The sequence below is a fragment of the Lepidochelys kempii genome, chromosome 9 (genome assembly GCF_965140265.1).
Source record: "Lepidochelys kempii isolate rLepKem1 chromosome 9, rLepKem1.hap2, whole genome shotgun sequence".
In the NCBI taxonomy this organism is placed as follows: Eukaryota; Metazoa; Chordata; order Testudines; family Cheloniidae; genus Lepidochelys; species Lepidochelys kempii.
The window spans coordinates 15,197,134-15,215,871 of record NC_133264.1 but is presented as its reverse complement, the minus strand read 5'-3'; the positions used below and the strand labels follow the sequence as shown (position 1 = coordinate 15,215,871).

The window sequence follows — 18,738 nt, the reverse complement described above, 5'->3', positions numbered from 1 at the left end:
TCTTCAATTATAGACTGCCACAAAGCTTTTGCCTTGGTTGTGCGGCCACCAACAGAACAGAACAACTTGTTGTTCAGTTTTCAGATGACAACTGAGGAGCCTCCTAAAGAGGATTGGCTGAAGATGCTGTGTCGGCATGTAGCGAATACAATTTGTAAAGCAGATGCTGTAAGTTGTCTAGTAGTAGGTTATCAGTGAAAATAGTTCATTGCAAATGTCTTTTAGATACATTTAATTTAACTGCTTCTTTGTGATAATAGGAAGAAACCAGGCCTTGGCATATCCTCAAGCTAACAGAGTAAGAAACTTCTCTGGTGGTTAAGAGGGCTACTAAGGCCTACTCCTTAACCATTAGGTTCTACAGAACCTGGCTTTTTTTTTTTAAAATAAAAATACTACTAATTCTTTATGGTTGTGATAACAGTCCAAGGCCTATAGTATAGATACAATAGGGCATGTCTATACTATCTTTTGGGTCTTTTACCAGTGTAAGCCAGGCCAGTGCAATTCTCTCTGCACTGTTGTAGCATTTCTAACAGTAGGCATTTTCATTGAGATGTAGAAATTGACTGTGTATAATCCCTTAATTCGTTGGTCTGTATAGACAGCCTGATAGAACAGTGGTATGAAATGCTTCTACCTCAGTGAGGCATAGAGCCCTAAAGCATCTTTCATCACAAACTGGAATGTTCTAAGGTGTCAGCCTTCTCCCAGCACACCTTTGAGAATTTCCAGTGTGTATTTCCAGGCCAGAAGCCAAAAATAAAAAATGTACTAACTTTGAAATACAGCATGTAAATGGTAACCGGGCAAGGACCTTCCAGCTTACATTTTCTGTGTGTGTGCGCACGTACGTACACGTCCCTCCTTCTCCCCCCCCCCACACACACGTGCACACACTCTGGAGTGAACAGCCAGTTTGCGTTTGACTGTGTTCAACATGTTACTTCATATTTTCACTATACAAGCTGTTAAGTATTTGAGGTTGTTTCTGTAAGGCTGAAAAAAAAACAAACCTTTCTTTAAATGAGTCTCGTCTTTCCATGAGGACACTAGTTCAGAATGTGTGTACTATTTCTGAGCCACTGGCTCACTTTGAATGGGTGAACTTCTGGAGAAGGGGTATTTTAGCCCTCTCTCCCCCCCCCCCCCCCCACACACAGTAAAAGATAATTTTATCCTGAGAGAAGTATCTGACAGTTTTACTAAGTGGGCCAGCCACCCATCTATCAGTTCCTTTAATTGTCTTTGTGGCCACTCAATTCTAATAAGTATAATAATAGAAATGGGGTATCATCTGTTACTAATGTTCTGTCACATTACAGTACATTGGAAATAGTGAGGGGTCAAGTGCTTTTCTAATGTGGAATATGATACTCTGAAACACACCTTGTCCGTTCCTAACTACATCCAGTCCTCAGAGTGATAATATATATTGGTGTCTACTTAAAGGCAGCAGCCCCACCAAACTTTAAAGCAACACATTTCCATCCTTAATGTGCCCCCATCTTTAGCTTGATTTGCATACCAAATAAAACTGGAATCTTTTTTGCACTTTAGGGGGTCAAAAACTTGATCCTCTTCTCCATCTGTACCTGGACACCACACCGTTTCTGAAAAGTCTGATGTAAATACCCACTTCATTTATGAGAAAACATAGGCATAATTATACAAGTCTGCCACATGGTGGCAGTAAAGGCTTCAACTTCAGCTCTGCCTAGGAGCACTGCAGTGAACAATGCTGTCATAAGCTGTTCTTGAAACTTAACTCTGTGTACAGTCGTCTTCGGGCAGCTTTCCTCCAACTTCACAAAAGATCAATTCCTTATCCCTCACATAAAAAGTATAATCTAAAGACTCCTGTGATGCTACTGGAGTTTCAGAACACAAAATATGAAATATTTATTGGGATGTCAGTGACTCTTCTAAAACTGGCAAGTAAAACTATAAAAATATTTAAAGCTTCATCCTATCCTATGCACTAGGGCACGGCTCTTAATCATGTAACTGAATAGTCTACATTTTGAATCATTCCAGTAATGTTAATTTCTGTTCTCTGGAGGAACTTGGGATCTTCTGAAGCACTTTTTACCAAACATAGGCCAAAGGTATCAACTAGATATTTAACTAGAAGACTTTTGAAGACTACCCAATCTGTCCGTTACAATAGTGGAGTATCTTGCCATGCCAAGACTCCACTACATTTACAGTTCAAATGTGCATATCCCTTTGCATCAGGCCTGGCTTTTTAATAAGTTCAGATTTGACCCACTTGGTTTGCTTTGACTACCCTGATTTTGAAAATGGGGCTAAGGTCTCCTACAAGAGACTGTTCTAGTAGCTAGCTTTGGTAAATCAAGTAAATCCAAATAGCAGCTGCAAGATTAAGTACAGCTGCTACATTTGCTATCCCTTCTCCAGTGGAGTTTAGAGATCTTCAAACAGGAATTGATGATAAATAATTAAATTTTAGAAGATTAAACTCATTTTTGAGTGTATTCAAAGATGATGTGTTGGAAAAATCCTGGTGGATTTGTGCACCTGTTCTTATAATTATGCCTGTCTGTAGGAAAACCTTATTTACACTACTGATCCTGATTCAGTTGACATAAATACAAAAGATGTGGACAGTACATTGAGTAGGGCATCCAGGGCAATAAAGAAAACATCAAAAAAGGTAAGTGTTTAATTCCCTACTTGCTAAGTAATTACCTGATATGTGAATCTTATTACTTGCACCAAAATCTTCTAGTGCCAGTGTAGTCAACAAATTTATGTTGGTATTTCTGCCAGTGCTGGCAAAGTTTGTTTTTTTTCTCTCTATCTATATGTTTATATTTATTTATATACACAAACTGATTAGGAGGAGAAAGTGAAATTGGGGGTTTTTTGTTTGTTTTTTAATTGCAGGATTGTAAATATATTCAAAAATTTCTTTACTTTTTATACATTAAAAGAAATTCCATGAGATCAATTGTGCTGCAGAGTTGCAATGTGACTGTTTTGTGACCTATGTAAAATGAAGAGTCTGTGTTAATTCAACCCATGGTGTCCAGACCATATGTAGCAGTCAGCTGAAGAAAAGTGAGCAGGGATTGAAAAGTGAGCATGCACAGGTTGACTACTAAAATAGACCTCTAAGATGCTGTATAGAAAGCACTGTAGGACATGGTCTCTCATTGCAAGGTCTCTAGACTGTTAATGTAATTCCACAGCAAATCAAAATCTGAATGCATGTTAGATGCTAATGGTCTCATGCTGAGACTTAATGTATGTAACAACTCTTGTCAAACTCTGCAGGTTACAAGAGCATTTTCTTTCTCCAAAACACCAAAGAGAGCTCTTCGAAGGGCTTTAATGGCACACAATACAGTAGAAGGAAGGAGTCCCTGCTCAGCTAATGAAAGTTACTTAGGCAGCCGCCTGACCAGTACATCCTCATTAGCAGTAAGTGACTTGACTGTACAGTCCAAATGGCATAACCTTCATTTTGATAAAGCTGACTGTATTAATTCTGGTGCACAGAGCTTATTCTTACATGGCAACCTCTTATTAAACAAGGTCCACAATGCATATGCCACACTTGTCTGTACTTTCTTAAAAAAAAACAAAAAAAACCCTCCATTTATATTCTGGTCTGAGTAAAGTCTCTTAAGATGTCTATCATAGAATATCAGGGTTGGAAGGGACCTTGGGAGGTCATCTAGTCCAACCCCCTGCTCAAAGCAGGACCAATCCCTGACTAAATCACCCCAGCCAGGACTTTGTCAAGCCTGACCTTAAACTTCTAGGGAAGGAGATTCCACCACCTCCCTAGGTAACACATTCCAGTGTTTCACCAGCCTCATAGTGAAAGTTTTTCCTAATATCCAACCTAAATCTCCCCCACTGCAACTTGAGACCATTACTCCTTGTTCTGTCATCTGCTACCACTGAGAACCGTCTAGATCCATCCTCTTTGGAACCCCCTTTCAGGTAGTTGAAAGCAGCTATCAAATCCCCCCTCATTCTTCTCTTCCACAGACTAAACATCCCCAGTTTCCTCAGCCTCTCCTCATAAGTCATGTGTTCCAGTCCCCTAATAATTTTTGTTGCCCTCCGCTGGACACTTTCCAATTTTTTCACATCCTTCTTGTAGTGTGGGGCCCAAAACTGGACACAGTACTCCAGATGAGGCCTCACCAATGTCGAATAGAGGGGAACGATCACATCCCTCGATCTGCTGGCAATGCCCCTACTTATACATCCCAAAATGCCATTGGCCTTCTTGGCAACAAGGGCACACTGTTGACTCTTATCCAGCTTCTCGTCCACTGTAACCCCTAGGTCCTTTTCAGCAGAACTGCTGCTGAGCCATTCGGTCCCTAGTCTGTAGCGGTGCCTGGGATTCTTCCGTCCTAAGTGCAGGACTCTGCACTTGTCCGTGCTGAACCTCAGATTTCTTTTGGCCAAATCCTCCAATTTGTCTAGGTCCCTCTGTATCCTATCCCTACCCTCCAACGTATTTACCTCTCCTCCCAGTTTAGTGTCATCTGCAAACTTGCTGAGGGTGCAATCCACACCATCCTCCAGATCATTTATGAAGATATTGAACAAAACCGGCCCCAGGACCAACCCCTGGGGCACTCCACTTGATACCGGCTGCCAACTAGACATGGAACCATTGATCACTACCCGTTGAGCCCGACAATCTAGCCAGCTTTCTATCTACCTTTATAGTCCATTCATGCAGCCCATACTTCTTTAACTTGCTGGCAGTCTGTATCAGTCTGTAAAATGCAGAAATATCTGCTGTACCATGGGAAACAAGGAGCGAGAATGCACTATGCAGATTCCAAAAAGTGACTACCTTTTAAGAATGAACGTACCATCTCATGGCAAGATGAGAAACTCTTCGCACAACTTGGAATGAAATTATTTCTGAAGCTATCTTAGGACGAAGTATACAACTGGTTCGTGTAACTTGAAATGACTAAATTTTGCATTTTTTAAAAACAGACATCCTGTGCTTTCTTACCTCATTAACTTCTATCCTCATGGACTCTAAACAGGGCGGGGGAGGAACCAAGAAGCTGCAGCCCCAAATCCCCAGGAAAGGATATTCAGTGTGTCATAAATTTGGGGAGGGGAGAGGATCTCCGTCTTCAGTGTCTAAAATAACATACTGCCACTCTTTTCTCTGCTATAGTTTAAGAACTATTGCAGTAGACACTCAAGTTGCCAGCACAACTAACTATAACAGACAGGACTTGGTGGGATTGAAAAAAACTAAACTAAATTTTTGAGTAAATTGTACGTTATAACGCCTGCTCTTAGATCTGTAACTTGTTGAAAATTTCCCTTGTAACTCTCTTGTGGTGGTGGTCTCCTATAGTTGCCTTGCAGGGTATCCCCTCTGGAATAGGGGTAATAGAGTATAATGTGCACTCTAATGGCCTACTGATAATCAACTCAGTCAAAGTATTGCTTCACTCTGCTGCTTGAGTTAAGGATGGGAGCATATGAACTAACGTTCTGAATCAGATCAGTGGTTCATCTGGTCCAGTATCCTGTCTAACAGTAGCCAGAAATAGCTGCTTCAGAGGAAACTGCTAGAAGTTCAGCAGAAGGTAACTAAGGAATAAATTGCCCACCGGGATAGTTGCATACTACCTCCCATTAGAGGTTCCTTCCCCAAAAAATCACTTACAGATTTAATTTTTATTCCTCCTCCCCTCTTGCTGTTTTATCTGTGGCTATCCTCATTCTGGTACAGTTTGTATCTCAAAAATAGTTACATTCCAGTCATGCATTTTCTCTACCTCCTATGTCCTTACATAGTTGAGCTTCACCCTTAAACATGTCGGCAGAACTACAAGGGATTGGTTGAATCCCTTTCTTTTCTGTGCATTAACAAGATGAATTCAAAATCTTTTGATGCTCTTCTAAATAGTAAACTACCAAACATATAAGTTGGCAGCATGGCATCCATCCTGTGCTTAGGAAAAGGGAGCTGTGGTTAAAAACAATCCAATTTTCAGCTAAATTAGTTATGAAATCAACAGTTTTGCATTTAGGTGGGGCTAAATGGCAATTTTCAGTTTTCAAAGTTACTGCATCTCTCATCCTTTTGTGGCCTCCTTGAGGGCACCCACACTCTAGGGGTCTGAAACTTTTCTTGGGTGGAGTCCCACAACTTTGTCTAGATCTAGAATGTAATTCCTACTTCAATTCACGGATTATCCCAGCATGTCTGCATTTCATTGAGCACCTGTAGTTCTGCTTGCTCTCTGGGGCAATGACAGTGTCAAAGCAAAGTGTGTGTGTGTGATTGTTTGGATCAAAAGAGAACATATCTTAAAAACAGCTCACATACTAGTCCTAGCTTACCAAATAGTCACCCATCTTTCATCTCTCCAAGTCCTTCAGGATTTGTCCCTCTTGGTCAGTGTCATTGATCAGGTGAAAGTGACTTCCCCATTTATGTTAGGGTGATCACTTTATACTGTTTTTCTGTTTTGGTTCGTCAAGGTCTCATAGTTAAATTAGCACATGTAACTTCCCCCAGGAGGTAAAGCTACTCCAGCCTTGCTGCTTGCTTAGGGATTTGCAATAATTACCCCAGTGATTTTTAGTTCCAGCAGGAAACCCTCTAATTCCTCCATGGGGTTGTATTCTGGATCCTAGCTCTTAAAGTTACATATAACACTTTTTTATAAAGTTGATTCAATTGTTTTGTATATTACTGTGACAGATAATATAGACACCTGGGATATCCGGTCAAAGCAGTGCTTCATGTAGGCGTTTCAATGGCCTAATACACAATAGCACTGATAGTTACTGATAATATATACCCAAGAGCATCATTTGGATGGGGAAAATGACTTGTGAATTTGTCATTACTTCAATTTAAGACCATTAATACAATCTCCACTAGGAGCAAACTATTGCAGAAAGAGTACTGTTCTGGCTTGTATGCATTACTGAACCTGTTTAAAGTACTGTGGCATGATCTCACTGCTGTTCCTGCAAAATTAATCTGTTGAAGATATAGAGTAAGTTTTAAAATTCACAGAACATAAGAGCCCACTAAGCTTCTTACAAAGGACTCAAAGGAATTGTTTAGGTGAAGTGCTTTGGGCAGATAATATCCTGGCCGTATGTATGTACAATTTTTTTTACTTAAAGAGATATGGCATTGAAATAAGGCACAATAAAAGAGTAACCAGTGAATTATTCAGTGTATGCACTAACTCTTCACCCCACCCCCTTTCCTATTTGTAGATTGCACGTTCCTCTTCTACATACAGCCTAAATGGATCTGTCAAACATGTCGTTAGTGTTCAGCGCTCCAATTCTGTTGATGGGAGCTCTCAAAGTTCCAGGTCTCAACCTGTGCTCCGTCCTGACTCTCCAACTAGCCGTCTTTCACATGCCAGAGAAGGAAAAACTCCTTCCAGCCCTGAAAGCTTAAATGGCCACTCATTGGCCAGACCATGTCCCATTCCTGTCATTACTACCACTTGTGATGTAGGAGATGACCGGAGTGGTGTTGAGAACAGTTCCGTCGTCAAACCCTGATCTTTAATGCCCATGTTGCATAAAGTGAGCTTCTTAAAGATTCTCATATTTAGCACAACTACTAAAAGATTAAAGAATCTGTCAAATGTTTCTAATGGGTGCTGAGTCTTCCTTGGTCTGCCTTGGTGCACATCTCAACTCCCATAGGCTACTTAATATTTCTTCTGTTAACTAGTTGGGTCTGAAATGGGGAATTTTAAATTCTTTGGAAATGGAATTGACATCACTGGTATTGAGGGGTTTTGGATTTCTTTCCAAGTTTTTTTAACCATGTTTGCCCTATGATAGCATTTAAAGTGCTTCTTAATATTTACACATTTAACGTAAGTATGGGAGAGTCTTCATGCTAAAGTCAAAATTTGACCAAATTCTGGATTCAGCATGGAGTCTATTGCCTCTGATTGCAAATATGGAAGATTTCTAGAGTACAACTGTTGACTTTCATGAGTCTTAAACAGTGAGTTTTGCAATTATCATCCTATGCTAAATACCTCCATAAGAACATGTTTCTCTTCTAGTTCAACAACTAAAGCACAACTATAGTACTATCACTTGTTATCACTTCAAGTGAAATTAAACTTCTGAGGTTGTAAAGAAATTTTTTTAGCTCTTAAAGCAGCTCTTACAACTATTCTTATACTAATTTTAGTTTAAACTTTTTTGCTTAGCAACAAACTGCTAAGCTTGCAGATCACAACAAAATCCACTGATGATCAGTTCTGCTGAGACTTGTTCACATCAGAATAGCAAGCCTTTTGTCTAGTTTGCAGTGATACAGGCTAAGACTATTCAGTAATAAACTACCAAAAGTAAGTTACAATTTTTTGTGGCCATTTTTTTATACCAAAGTCTCTAAGGGTCAAATCAGTAGTTTCTGAGGAAGCTTAAAAATATGGTAAGAGCAGAACAAGTTTAAGTGGTTATTTAGCTAGGGGAAGCTCATCTCAATCTTTCAAGATTTGCTAATATAGCAAACGGTCTTATAACATGTTCTGTGTTAGAAAACTTGGAAGGAGATACTACGCTGTTGTAAAAGCATGAACTGCACAAGAATGTGGGTTAGATATTTGCTTTATTAAGAACTCTTCAGAAGGTCTCCTAGTACTGTACATACCTCTCAACAGTCTTATTACGGGGGGAATCTTCATTTTATATAATGAACTTAACCATGTCTCTTACCCACCAAGTTAGTTATCCAAAACTTGAAAATGCCAGTCCTTAAAATTAAGGGTCAGCAGACTACCTCTACTGAATAAACTGGACCAACTGTGTCCCGCTTATTTTGGGTCTTGAAACGTTGAGAGGTATGACTACAACACTGAGACTGATACCTTGATCATATTAACATTTTTTTTTCTTTTTTGCCTACCAGGGTATCCCTTCTCCTTCCTTGGTCAACCTTCCCTCAGTGTTTGCAAAGAGGAGTCATACCTTAAGTCGATCAACAACCCACTTGATATGAAGTAGGCTTAAAATGGACTCCTATACTGTAATGACTGACAAGCTACTGGCTGTTCAGATGACCTATTACTGACATTAATGGTACTTTAGTCATAGCCACTTAGTTGCTTAACTTAGTTACCTAACATTTTGCTAACTGGTAGGGACTCTTTGACTAGTACTGAAGCAGATCACCTAATCAACCAAACAAGTGAAAAACTTGATCTAGGTTTAGAAATATTGTATTCCTTTGCACAATCCATTTCCTCACCAGCATAATGTAAACACTATCTTTCAACAAACTGTCTCCTTTATGCAATAAATTGTTTTGGTGTTAAATGCTGAAATTAAGAAGTCTCTTACTTGAGTCATTAACTGAAGATCATCCTCCAGTGGATCTAGAAGAGGCTACTTAACTTCATCAATAGGCTCTGTACTACTAATATTAAAAGCTAATGCATGGACCATTGACTAACCTGAAATACTTTAAATGGTGTATCTTAAACTATAACAGTTGGCCTGTTATACAGCTGCTTTGTCTGGCTATTTTAGAAGATCTAGTTTATTGGTGCATGAGTGTACCTTTTTGAGTGGTCTACTGCATATGGTCCTTCGTACTTTCTATGCATCATTTTCTAATCCAATACATCCAAATCCTGTGACTGGCTTAGCTGCCAAAAGTAACTGATCTGCAAGCAAATTAAAACTAACATTTTTGGATGTGGAAGTCCAAGGAAAAAAACATCACTGTACTTAAATTGTATTTATAGCCTTTGAATTGAGACTATTTTTAAAAATAGTCTCCAAACCTTGTATAACTACTTTTTTATATATAGCTTATTCATGCACAGGCTCCTCCAGTGCGAAGCTGAAATTGTGGACCTGGTTTCAATGTCTAACAGTAATATTTTTATGTACAGGTTTTTGGTATATAATTTCCAAAACTTTTTTCTACATCTTCACTATACTTAGTCTTTTTGTATTTTTTTTCTTTGCAAGCTGTACATTTTAAAATCATGTTTTCAGTCTGTATTATCCAACCCTGTCTCAGGAATTGTCCAAATGTGTATATTTCTGCACTTAATAACTTTGAACTAATTGCCTGTGTGTCATGCGTGGCATTTCCAACTCTAAAGATTCCCTTTAACTGCAAAATGCTGCTTTTTCTGTTATATGTAATTAGTGCTGCTTTTGAAGATGTCAGATGGCCTGTTACTTCTGTATTTTTAAGATAGGTTTTTTGCCAATATAAATCATGTAAATAAACTGTTTAAAACATTGCTTACTGTTGTACTAAACAGACTTTAAGAAAAGTCCAATGAGTCTGTGTCAAGGTGAGTGTTACTGCATCAGGAGCTAGTCTAGAAGCTTGTATAGTGAATCATAGTAATATAGTTGCAGTCCACTAAATATATATACATATACCCACCAAGGTTCCTGTGAAATTCCTTGTGAGGACTTACTGTTGTGGATACTGTTCTGTCAGTGAGTGTTGCATGTTTTTCTGACAATGTGACTATCTTTGGGTTTCTGTGTTTGAAGGAGAAGTGGCTCTCTTCCAAGAGGAAAATCCCTAAAGTACACAAACATGCTATGAAAGCTAGCTGTAGGATATATAAAATACAGTCTAAATTAAGGAAGAATCATTCAGTGTATTTCATCATAAGCTAATTGCTGCTTACACTACGTTACTGATATCAGGAATGTAATGCTTTAACTTTCCAGTAAACTGCAAAATTCTTATCTCATTGACTTAAGTCCCTTGTTGTATTGGGGCCCTTTTTTCACTTAAAACGAACACACAGGATAAAGCAGTATAAGGGTGTCATGCTCTTTGGAATGGTTCATCACCATGAGTGCCAACCTCAGGGTAGACTGCCAAAAAACATGGTAGTCACCCCAAACGGTTGCATGTTCTAAAATTGATTTCACCAAACCAGTAACAAATGTGAACTCCTGAAGCACTGTAATTACCTTACTGTGGAGTTCGAGAGAGTCCCCTTGGGCACTCCAGTCTATCTTACCACCCAGACAAGCTGGACTTAGTGATAAATGGTCACTTACCCTAAAGATCTCAAAATATTCAGGTTGATCCAAATCCCAAGAGACCAGTCACTTACCCCATGTTTAATTTGTACCGGAGATGTCTCACCGAAGGCGATGCTTATAGCCAGTCCTATAGTAAACTAAGGATTTATTCACTAAGAAAAAGAAATGAGTTATTTACAGTTTAAAGCAGGCAACATATTTACACAAATCAGTTAGTGACAGATGTAACTGTCAGCATTGAATGCCTTTTAAGACTAAACCAGATTGATTGGGGAATCTCTGCTTTTGTTTCCTCACTCCAGCCCTGTGAAAGTCCAAACAGCAAAGGGATATGAAAATTCTTTAGTCTTCCAGAATTCAAGGTGATGGGATGAGCTTTCTTGCCCATAGCACCTTCACGGTGTAAGAGGACCATCAACCCAGTCTTTGTATCATGACATTTGCATGATGGCCTATTTAGTCTTTATAGCCCTTGATGAGTGGGGAACCATTCCTCCTGCCTGGGTTCATAAATTCAGAGCAGTCATTTTCACAGCTATAGAACAAAACTTAAGTATTACCTTTATAACGTGAGATTTAGACCTTCTAAATAACATTAATGCATACAAGCATTTTTTATAGAGACTAAATGCATCCTTACGAGTCTAACACCTATCCTGAATAAGACTAATATAGAGGTGAGCTGGTCTGGTTTCCAGCTATGAATTTGTCAGTGCTCATCTGGTGCCTAAAGCCCTGGTGAGAGCTGGCACCTGGTCTACCATCATCACAAAGGCCAATCAAGAGACAAGGTCACACAACGTTTATGTATAGATCTTTCTGGATGAGGGATTACTAGCTATGTTCTAATACAATTTGTCATAAGAATGCCTTGATGGAATTATGGCTTTATAGATTCATAGATATTTAGGTCAGGAGGGACCATTATGATCATCTAGTCTGACCTCCTGCACAATGCAGGCCACAGAATTTCACCAACCACTCCTACAAAACAAACCTCACACCTGTGCTATTGAAGTACTCAAATCATAGTTTAAAGACTTCAAGGAGCAGAGAGTCCTCCAGCAAGTGACCCGTGTCCTATGCTACAGAGGAAGGCGAAAAACCTCCAGGGCCTCTTCCAATCTGCCCTGGAGGAAAATTCCTTCCCGACGCCAAATATGGCAATCAGCTAAACCCTGAGCATATGGGCAAGATTCATCAGCTAGATACTACAGAAAATTCTTTCCTGGGTAACTCGGATCTCACTCCATCTAATAGCCCATCACAGGCCACTGGGCCTATTTATGAATATTTAATTACCAAAACCATGTTATCCCATCATACCATCTCCTCCATAAACTTATCGAGCTTAATCTTAAAGCCAGATAGATTTTTTGCCCCCACTGCTTCCCATGGAAGGCTATTCCAAAACTTCACTCCTCTGATGGTTAAAAACCTTCGTCTAATTTCTAGTCTAAATTTCCTAGTGGCCAGTTTATATCCATTTGTTCTTGTGTCCACATTGGTACTGAGCTTAAATAATTCCTCTCCCTCTCTGGTATTTATCCCTCTGATATATTTATAGAGAGCAATCATATCTCCCCTCAACCTTCTTTTAGTTAGGCTAAACAAGCCAAGCTCCCTGAGTCACCTTTGATTAAGACAAGTTTTACATTCCTCGGACCTCCTAGTAGCCCTTCTCTGTACCTGTTCCAGTTTGAATTCATCCTTAAACATGGGAGACCAGAACTGCACACAGTATTCCAGGTGAGGTCTCACCCATGCCTTGTATAACGGTACTAAAACCTCCTTATCCCTACTGGAAATACCTCTCCTGATGCATCCCAAGACCGCATTAGCTTTTTTCACAGCCATATCACATTGGCGGCTCATAGTCATCCTATGATCAACCAATACTCCAAGGTCCTTTTCCTCTTCCGTTACTTCTAATTGATGCATCCCTAGCTTATAACTAAAATTCTTGTTGTTAATCCCTAAATGCATGACCTTACACTTCACTATTAAATTTCATCCTATTACTATTATTCCAGTTTACAAGGTCATCCAGATCCTCCTGTAGGGTATCCCTGTCCTTCTCTAAATTGGCAATACCTCCCAGCTTTGTATCATCCGCAAACTTTATTAGCACACTCACACTTTTTGTTCCAAGGTCAGTAATAAAAAGATTAAATAAGATTTGTCCCAAAACCGATCCTTGAGGAACTCCACTGGTAACCTCCCTCCAGCCTGACAGTTCACCTTTCAGTAGGACCCGTTGTAGTCTCCCCTTTAACCAATTCCTTATCCACCTTTCAATTTTCCTATTGATCCCCATCTTATCCAATTTAACTAATAATTCCCCATGTGGTACGGTATCAAATGTCTTACTAAAATCCAGGTAAATTAGATTCACTGCGTTTCCTTTGTCTAAAAAAATCTGTTACTTTCTCAAAGAAGGAGATCAGGTTGGTTTGGCACAATCTACCTTTTGTAAAACCATGTTGTATTTTGTCCCATTTACCATTGACTTCAATGTCCTTAACTACCTTCTCCTTCAAAATTTTTTCCAAGACCTTGCATATGACAGATGTCAAACTAACAGGCCTATAATTACCCGGATCACTTTTTTTCCCTTTCTTAAAAATAGGAACTATGTTAGCAATTCTCCAATCATACAGTACAACCCCTGAGTTTACAGATTCATTAAAAATTCTTGCTAATGGGCTTGCAATTTCTTGTGCAAATTCCTTTGTATTGTATAGTTGTAGATCTGATCTGTATGTGGTTATAGCAAATGCTGCTATCAACATTGTCGACTATATTTCTCAGCTGTGATGACATGAGTCTTTGACTTTCTCTTTTATGTGAGAAGCCCCAAACTGGGTTCCAGTGCATCCGCTGAAGTGAGCTGTAGCTCACGAAAGCTTATGCTCAAAGAAAATGGTTGGTCTCTAAGGTGCCACAAGTACTCCTTTTCTTTTTGCGAATACAGACTAAACACAGCTGTTACTCTGAAACCAGTGCACCAATGGAAATAGAGCAAAGACATGCTGACTATCTCGGTTAGTTCTGCCATTCCCACAACCAAAAAATTATATGTATAATGTTCAGAAAACCAATGGATTTTTTTTTCTGGTTTTTCTTTAGCAAGTCTTTTATATTTTGTGAAGGCAAGAGTCAAAGTAAAATAAATTGGATACTCTGTAGGTTCAAACTTCAAAAGGAGCTGGACTAAATAATCTTCCACCAGAAGAGACCAAAACTCTGCCACTCTTTGTACACTCTGCTTGGCTCTCTTGCAGTCTGTCAAAAGACCTATCCTTCTGGATCAGCATGGTCCATTACTCTGTAATTTGGCCATGGAATGTAGCTACTGATTGTAGAATTACTCCCTACCATAGAGTGCAGGTTTTTTTTTTTTTTTTAAATCTCACCCTAGCAGTGGCCATGAATCAGGTTAAGAGTAGGGCTGTCAATTAATAGCAGTTAACTCATGCAATTAAAAAAAAATCGTAATAAAATTAATTGCAGTTTTAATTGCACTGCTAAACAATAGAATACCAATTTTTGGATGTTTTCTACATTTTCATATATATTGTATTCTGTGTAATTGAAATCAGTGTGTATTTTTGATTCTTTGCACTGTAAAAATCAACAAAAGAAATAGTATTTATCAGTTCTCCTCATACAAGTACTGTAGTGCAATATTTGTTGTGAAAGTGCAACTTACAAATGTAGATTTAAAAATTTTTTTGGTTACATAACCGTTCAAATTGTTTAGCACTGGCCCAAGGATTGAAGTAAAGGTAAAAGGCTATTAGAAAACTGAAAGGACTGCTGTAAACAGCCCAAGTGGGGTTTTTGAGGTCTGAAGTATAAAACCTAGAAGTAGAGCTCATCTTTCCTTTACTGGTGGCTTGTCTTTGTTTTTCTTTCCTTTAGTTTTCTACTCCATAATTTGGCACAAATGGGTAGCAAGCCTACTGCACCTCAGGCCATGTTTCTCAGGCTTTAGTATGACCATTCTGCAGTTGATCTCTGCTTGTTCATTTCATGCACTGTTTGCTAATTCCTAATATTGAAGATTTCCTCTCTCTCCCAACCAGTTGGATTCTCCTGTCTAGTTTCTGATGTGAAGCAGACTCTCTGCATACTTTAGGAAGTGTTTTAGGCAATATCTGTAGCTGATAATGGACACCTAGTGTACTAATGGACCATAAACAGGACACTTTTTTTTCCTTCTGGCTGGTCTTGGCTTCTCTGCTTGCCTGTCTGAATTTGGCTGGGGAAGAGCTTACAAATTGCAAACTTTGTGTGGTGAGAGAGGGGAGGGGATTTTGAGAACATTCTGCTTGTAATGTTTGAGTCAATCATTCAAAAAAGGTTAAGGAACAAAGCTGATGTAACTTGCAGTTCATGCATACCTCCTCAAATATGACTAACATAGCTTAGAAATTTAATGCTTAAGATAGTTAAAAAACCTACTTTCAACACTAGTTTTAGGCTGCAAGAGTAACATCAAATCCATTAACTGAACAGAGGCATTTTAATATCCCTTTTCGGGCCAGACCACGTAGAGCCTTATCTTTCAGATGCAGATCTTGCAAGCTTTGTCCATACCTTTTTCTTCAAGGTTAGATTCTATGCACTATACCTGAGAGGCTGCATTTTAAATTGATTTGGAGGTTTGAATTGGTGCAGAAGGTGCCTACTTCCTTGTTTTTAAATGGGGTGTTTTATAGAGAGCACAGAACAGCTGTAATCAACCATTTTGTGCGGTGAACGCTTGATGCTGTAAGTCCTTAACTAAAGCAAAATTCTTCAGCAGGCTTTCTGTCAAGTAGGGTGTGGGAGGGAAGCTTGTTTCGAAAACTCCAAATTTAAGAACTAGGAATTAAACAGTACTATTGTACAAATGAGGCTGCAGGTTAGTCTTACCAAGATGAGGACCCAGTTTAACACTAAACTATAGTTGTAAGTCAAGGCTTGCAGATTCTACTCAATACTGTCCAGTCACGTTCTGTACTATTTATGCACCAAGATGGAAAAGCTGGCAAGAAGGGAAAGTTGAATTATGAGTACAAAATTAGAATTACAGGCTAGGTTCTCCAGCTTGTTTACCTACAAGTCTTCGATCATAAAGATAATATCACATTTTTGGACTTTAATACACTGGCTTGTTACATTCTTTATTTTGCCATTTAAAAAAATATTTTGGACTTTCATACGAAATCTTTCTTCGTCAGAGAGGCAAGGATCTACTGGTGTGCTCTCAAGAAACAATGCAATTTCGCTTAATGGTGCAGCTATCACTGGATTTTATAAATTGTGTTGTAAAAGATCAAATGGATACCCCAGAGCTCCTGCATAGAGATAAATTGTGCACACTGTGTGGCAAAGAGCCAGAACCAACATCTTCTGCCTGCAGGTAGTATGGGAAATGGGCATATGCTTAATTCCTCACTTTCAGTGTGTTACTGCTTCAAATGATGTAAGCGCTTGAGTAGACCAGGTGCAGACAATCCTCCTGTAACTATTCTTGCTGAAGAATGGGGGTGTGGGGGGGGGGACAGCAGGTTCTGTTCCTGACGTACCCATTCCCCAAAGACTTTTTCTTGACAATTACAAATTTAAATCTATTCAGTGTTTTCAAATGGAGGCTCTAGGTCTGTTCACGTCAACAAACCAAAGTTTCTATTAAGAGGAAGGGTGAGAATGAGGATAATGTCCGCCGTCTATCCCCCCAACCCTTTTGCTTTTCTGTGTAACTAGGCAAATCTGCCATAAATGGCGGGGCTGAACTTAGCAATTAGTTTAGAGGTTTTGCAGTAGGTCTGCACAAGGGCTGAGACCTTCCTATGTGACAGATTGGTAACAAAAATCTGCCTGGGCTACAGTTGATCAGGCTGGGGCCACAGGATCTTTTTGGGGAGGAGATGACGAGGCACACCAAGTGTCTAAATTTTTAAGCTTTATTGATTAAAATAACAGCAGTGTGTGTTGGGAACACTTCCACGTCACCCAGGGGAAGAAAGAAAGCGTTAATACCCTAAGCCCTAACCCACTTTCATACTCTTACACGCCTCCCAGACTGGCCAAGTCTGGGTGTAACATCAGAAGAAAGGGGGGGGGGTGACGGAGAGGGGGACGGGAGTGCTGTACTGGATCTGCTGTGCTTTCCAAATTGCTCTAGCTCTCAGGAGGGTTTTAAGCCCTGGGCTCCTTTGGGGGTGTTCCATTCTGCAACCTCTGTTCCTGGTGCTCTTTGTGTCAGTTCAAACCAGTTTCCTGTGGCCTTCTCGATTTCCCAAAACATCCCGGCTCCAGAGACTTTGTTTTCCCTTCTATTAGCCTTCACTGTCGTCGTCGTCTCATTTGCTCTCACTGTTCTTGCTGTTATCTTTGCAGCTTTGCTCCACTTAGTTTTTCTCTTCTTATGGCTGGTCGGGGTGGGAGGGGGTTGGACTTCCCCCCTTCTGTCTTGGCAGGTAGCAGCTGGCCTTGGGCTGAAGTCGGCTTCTTATCTTCGGACTGAGCTTGCTAGCTGCAGTGTTGAGTTAACCCAGTCTCTGCTCTCTTCCCTGCCTCTTGTACCTGCAAAGGAAACTTCCCCTCACACACCTCTGACCCTCCCCAAAATGCTTTGCGATGCTTGCAATAGCGTTAGCAATGTACACTGCTGATCTGCCTTCCCAGGGGATTCCCTAAAGTGAGGAGGCCACTGGATTGTGACACCTGGTCAAATGAGGTGCTAAAATGCAGAGACTGCCCTCAGTGGCATTGTGTGCTGCTTTGTGACTGCATTGTAAAGTGACAGACTTGAGCAGCAGTTAATTCAGGGCATGTTTGTTCCCTGAACTGCTAAGAGCACCTGCCGTCGTCAGTCTCAGGCTAGTGGCAAAAGCCCTTATTCTGCTTTTAGTATTGCCCCTAAGAGAGCCAGAATGGGGAAATAAGAGGAGGGAGCTCGTTTTAAAAAACAAAACAAAAAAACAACAGCATAGCTGAGTTAAAATACTAGAGACTTATGCAGTTCCACAACAGGTGAATAGTATAACTGGCAAACTGCATTAGTCATATAGGTGATTATGGTTCTGGTGTTTCACTAACCCCAATGCTTCCCAACCCCACAAATGGATGACTGCGTCGGGTAAAAGTACAAGATCCAAATTCCATTGTATTAGGCGTCATACAACCCCAGGAAAAAAATGTTCCCTGACCAAAGATTTTATAATCCAAGGCTGGATGTAACAAGTGGGTGTAACAAACACAGTGCAGTACTGCGGTCAGATAATGAATGGGGAGCATTAGGCGGACATTCAAAGGGACTAACCTGATAATAGAAACAATAGAAGCTTTTCAGTCAATCAACTTTTCAGTCAAGTCAACTCTGTCCCTGCTCCTGAGAGGGAGCAAGACAAACTGCCCTAATACCCAGTAAATCGTGCAGTTTGATCAAAGCACACCTTGTGTGTGACTAACTGAGCTAGGGCAAACCATTTGGGAAGTAGTGGGAGGGCACAATAATTGAATGCACCAAAAGAACTATTATCAACACCCATTTGCCCATAGTAGAATGGGCAGGACTGAAAAAAGCCCTGCTTGACAGAACCAGCAACCCTTGACAACCACTTTGCCTCCACTCCAGAGAGAGGTCTGCTTTGTTCACTGACTAGTTGGAGGAATGAAAGAATGGATGAAAGGGGT

General features: G+C 40.0%; 1 protein-coding gene across 5 annotated transcripts in view; it reads left to right on the top strand.

Annotated features, from left to right (window-relative positions):
* The window catches only part of ECT2 (epithelial cell transforming 2), a 55,549-nt gene extending 45,003 nt beyond the window's left edge, over window positions 1-10,546 (top strand). For 2 of the 5 annotated variants that reach the window (XM_073359365.1, XM_073359366.1), the window contains 5 exons: window positions 14-168; window positions 2,570-2,677; window positions 3,301-3,447; window positions 7,264-7,584; window positions 8,933-8,981. In XM_073359365.1, the coding sequence (XP_073215466.1) occupies window positions 14-168; window positions 2,570-2,677; window positions 3,301-3,447; window positions 7,264-7,560 (707 nt within the window). In that variant the 3' untranslated portion in view covers window positions 7,561-7,584; window positions 8,933-8,981. Of the gene's footprint in view, window positions 1-13; window positions 169-2,569; window positions 2,678-3,300; window positions 3,448-7,263; window positions 7,585-8,228; window positions 8,370-8,932 lie in introns of all 5 variants that reach the window. The other 3 variants (XM_073359368.1, XM_073359367.1, XR_012160729.1) reach the window with 2 other exon arrangements.
* The last annotated feature ends 8,192 nt before the right edge of the window (window positions 10,547-18,738 follow it).